Source organism: Etheostoma cragini, unplaced genomic scaffold (genome assembly GCF_013103735.1).
Source record: "Etheostoma cragini isolate CJK2018 unplaced genomic scaffold, CSU_Ecrag_1.0 ScbMSFa_2871, whole genome shotgun sequence".
Taxonomy (NCBI): Eukaryota; Metazoa; Chordata; class Actinopteri; order Perciformes; family Percidae; genus Etheostoma; species Etheostoma cragini.
The window spans coordinates 1-1,778 of NW_023267080.1; the positions used below are offsets into that span (position 1 = coordinate 1).

General features: G+C 53.2%; 1 protein-coding gene across 1 annotated transcript; it reads right to left on the minus strand.

Annotated features, from left to right (window-relative positions):
• Window positions 1-208: 208 nt before the first annotated feature.
• On the minus strand, window positions 209-1,771 carry LOC117940609 (dynein heavy chain 5, axonemal-like; the record flags this gene model as incomplete). Its single annotated transcript, XM_034865835.1, has 3 exons — window positions 1,506-1,771; window positions 1,195-1,275; window positions 209-463 (listed from the first exon to the last, which is right to left on the minus strand). Coding segments are annotated over exons 1-3 (555 nt in total), but the record flags the coding sequence as incomplete, so codon positions are not given.
• Window positions 1,772-1,778: the final 7 nt, after the last annotated feature.

A 1,778-nucleotide genomic window follows, 5' to 3' on the forward strand; every position in this document is an offset into this window, starting at 1 on the left:
GAGAGATGGAGAGAAAGAGAGATGGAGAGAAAGAGAGATAAAGAGAAAGAGAGATGGAGAGAAAGAGATGGAGAGATGAAGAGAAAGAGGAGAGAAAGAGATGGAGAGATGAAGAGAAAGAGATGGAGAGAAAGAGAGATAGAGAGAAAGAATTAGAGATAAATGGGCCGTCTGATTGGATGAATGAGCGTGTGATGTCATGTCTGACCTCACTGAGCGCCGCCATGGCGCCCCGGACGTCCTCCAGGTCTGTGATTGGCCGCTGCAGGCGCTTGGTCAGCCCGTCCAGGAGGGAGAAGGTGGTGTCCATGGCGACGGCGGCGCGGCGGTTGAGCGCGGCGCCGAACGCTCGTTTCCACAGACGACACTCGTGGGTCAGCGCCAGCTTCAGCTGCTCGGCGCCGAACAGGACCGGTCCCACGGAGCAGGACCCGGGGAGGTCCAGGATCTGCCCCTCCAGGGTCTGCAGGGACAGCAAGGCATCATGGGAGAGAAACAGGAGACAGAATGAGACAACAGGAGACAGGAGGAGACAACAGGAGACAGAATGAGACAACAGGAGACAGGAGGAGACAACAGGAGGAGACAGACAGAATGAGACAACAGGAGACAGAAGGAGACAACAGGAGACAGCAGGAGAAAGAAGGAGACAACAGGAGACAACAGGAGACAGAAGGAGACAGAAGGAGACAGAATGAGACAACAGGAGACAGGAGGAGACAGAAGGAGACAGAATGAGACAACAGGAGACAGGAGGAGACAGAATGAGACAACAGGAGACAGAAGGAGACAGAATGAGACAACAGGAGACAGGAGGAGACAACAGGAGACAGAAGGAGACAGGAGGAGACAACAGGAGACAGGAGGAGACAACAGGAGACAGAAGGAGACAACAGGAGACAACAGGAGACAACAGGAGACAACAGGAGACAGGAGGAGACAGAAGGAGACAACAGGAGACAGAAGGAGACAACAGGAGACAGGAGGAGACAGAAGGAGACAACAGGAGACAACAGGAGACAGAAGGAGACAACAGGAGACAGGAGGAGACAGAAGGAGACAACAGGAGACAGGAGGAGACAGGAGGAGACAACAGGAGACAGAAGGAGACAACAGGAGACAGGAGGAGACAGAAGGAGACAAGAGGAGACAGGAGACAGGATGTTATGTGTGATCAACAGGAAGTGGACTCACGGAGTAGAAGGAGATCTGAGAGCTGAACTCCGTCAGCGAGGGGTCGGACCGGAGGAAGACCTGGACCTGCTCCTCTGGGTCCTAAACACACCTGGTGTTAAAGTCCAACTAACACACACACACACGCACACACAAGCACGCACACTCACGCACACACACGCACGCACACACACACACACACACACACACACACACACGCACACACAGACAGACAGACAGACAGACAGACAGACACACACACGCACACACGCACACACACGCACGCACACACACGGACCCGCACACACACGCAGACAGACACACACACCAACCTGGTTCCACAGAGTAGAGAAGTGTGTGAGGGTGTTGAGAGTCTCAGCAGCCTGATCTCTCAGAGACGACACCACGGAGCTGAGCTGCACCACCAACCTGCTCCACACAACACAACAACACAACAACACAACACAACACAACCACACAACATCATCACCAACCTGCTCCACACAACACAACAACACAACAACACAACAACAACAACCACACAACATCATCACCAACCTGCTCCACACAACACAACAAGATCAACAACAACACAACACAACAAC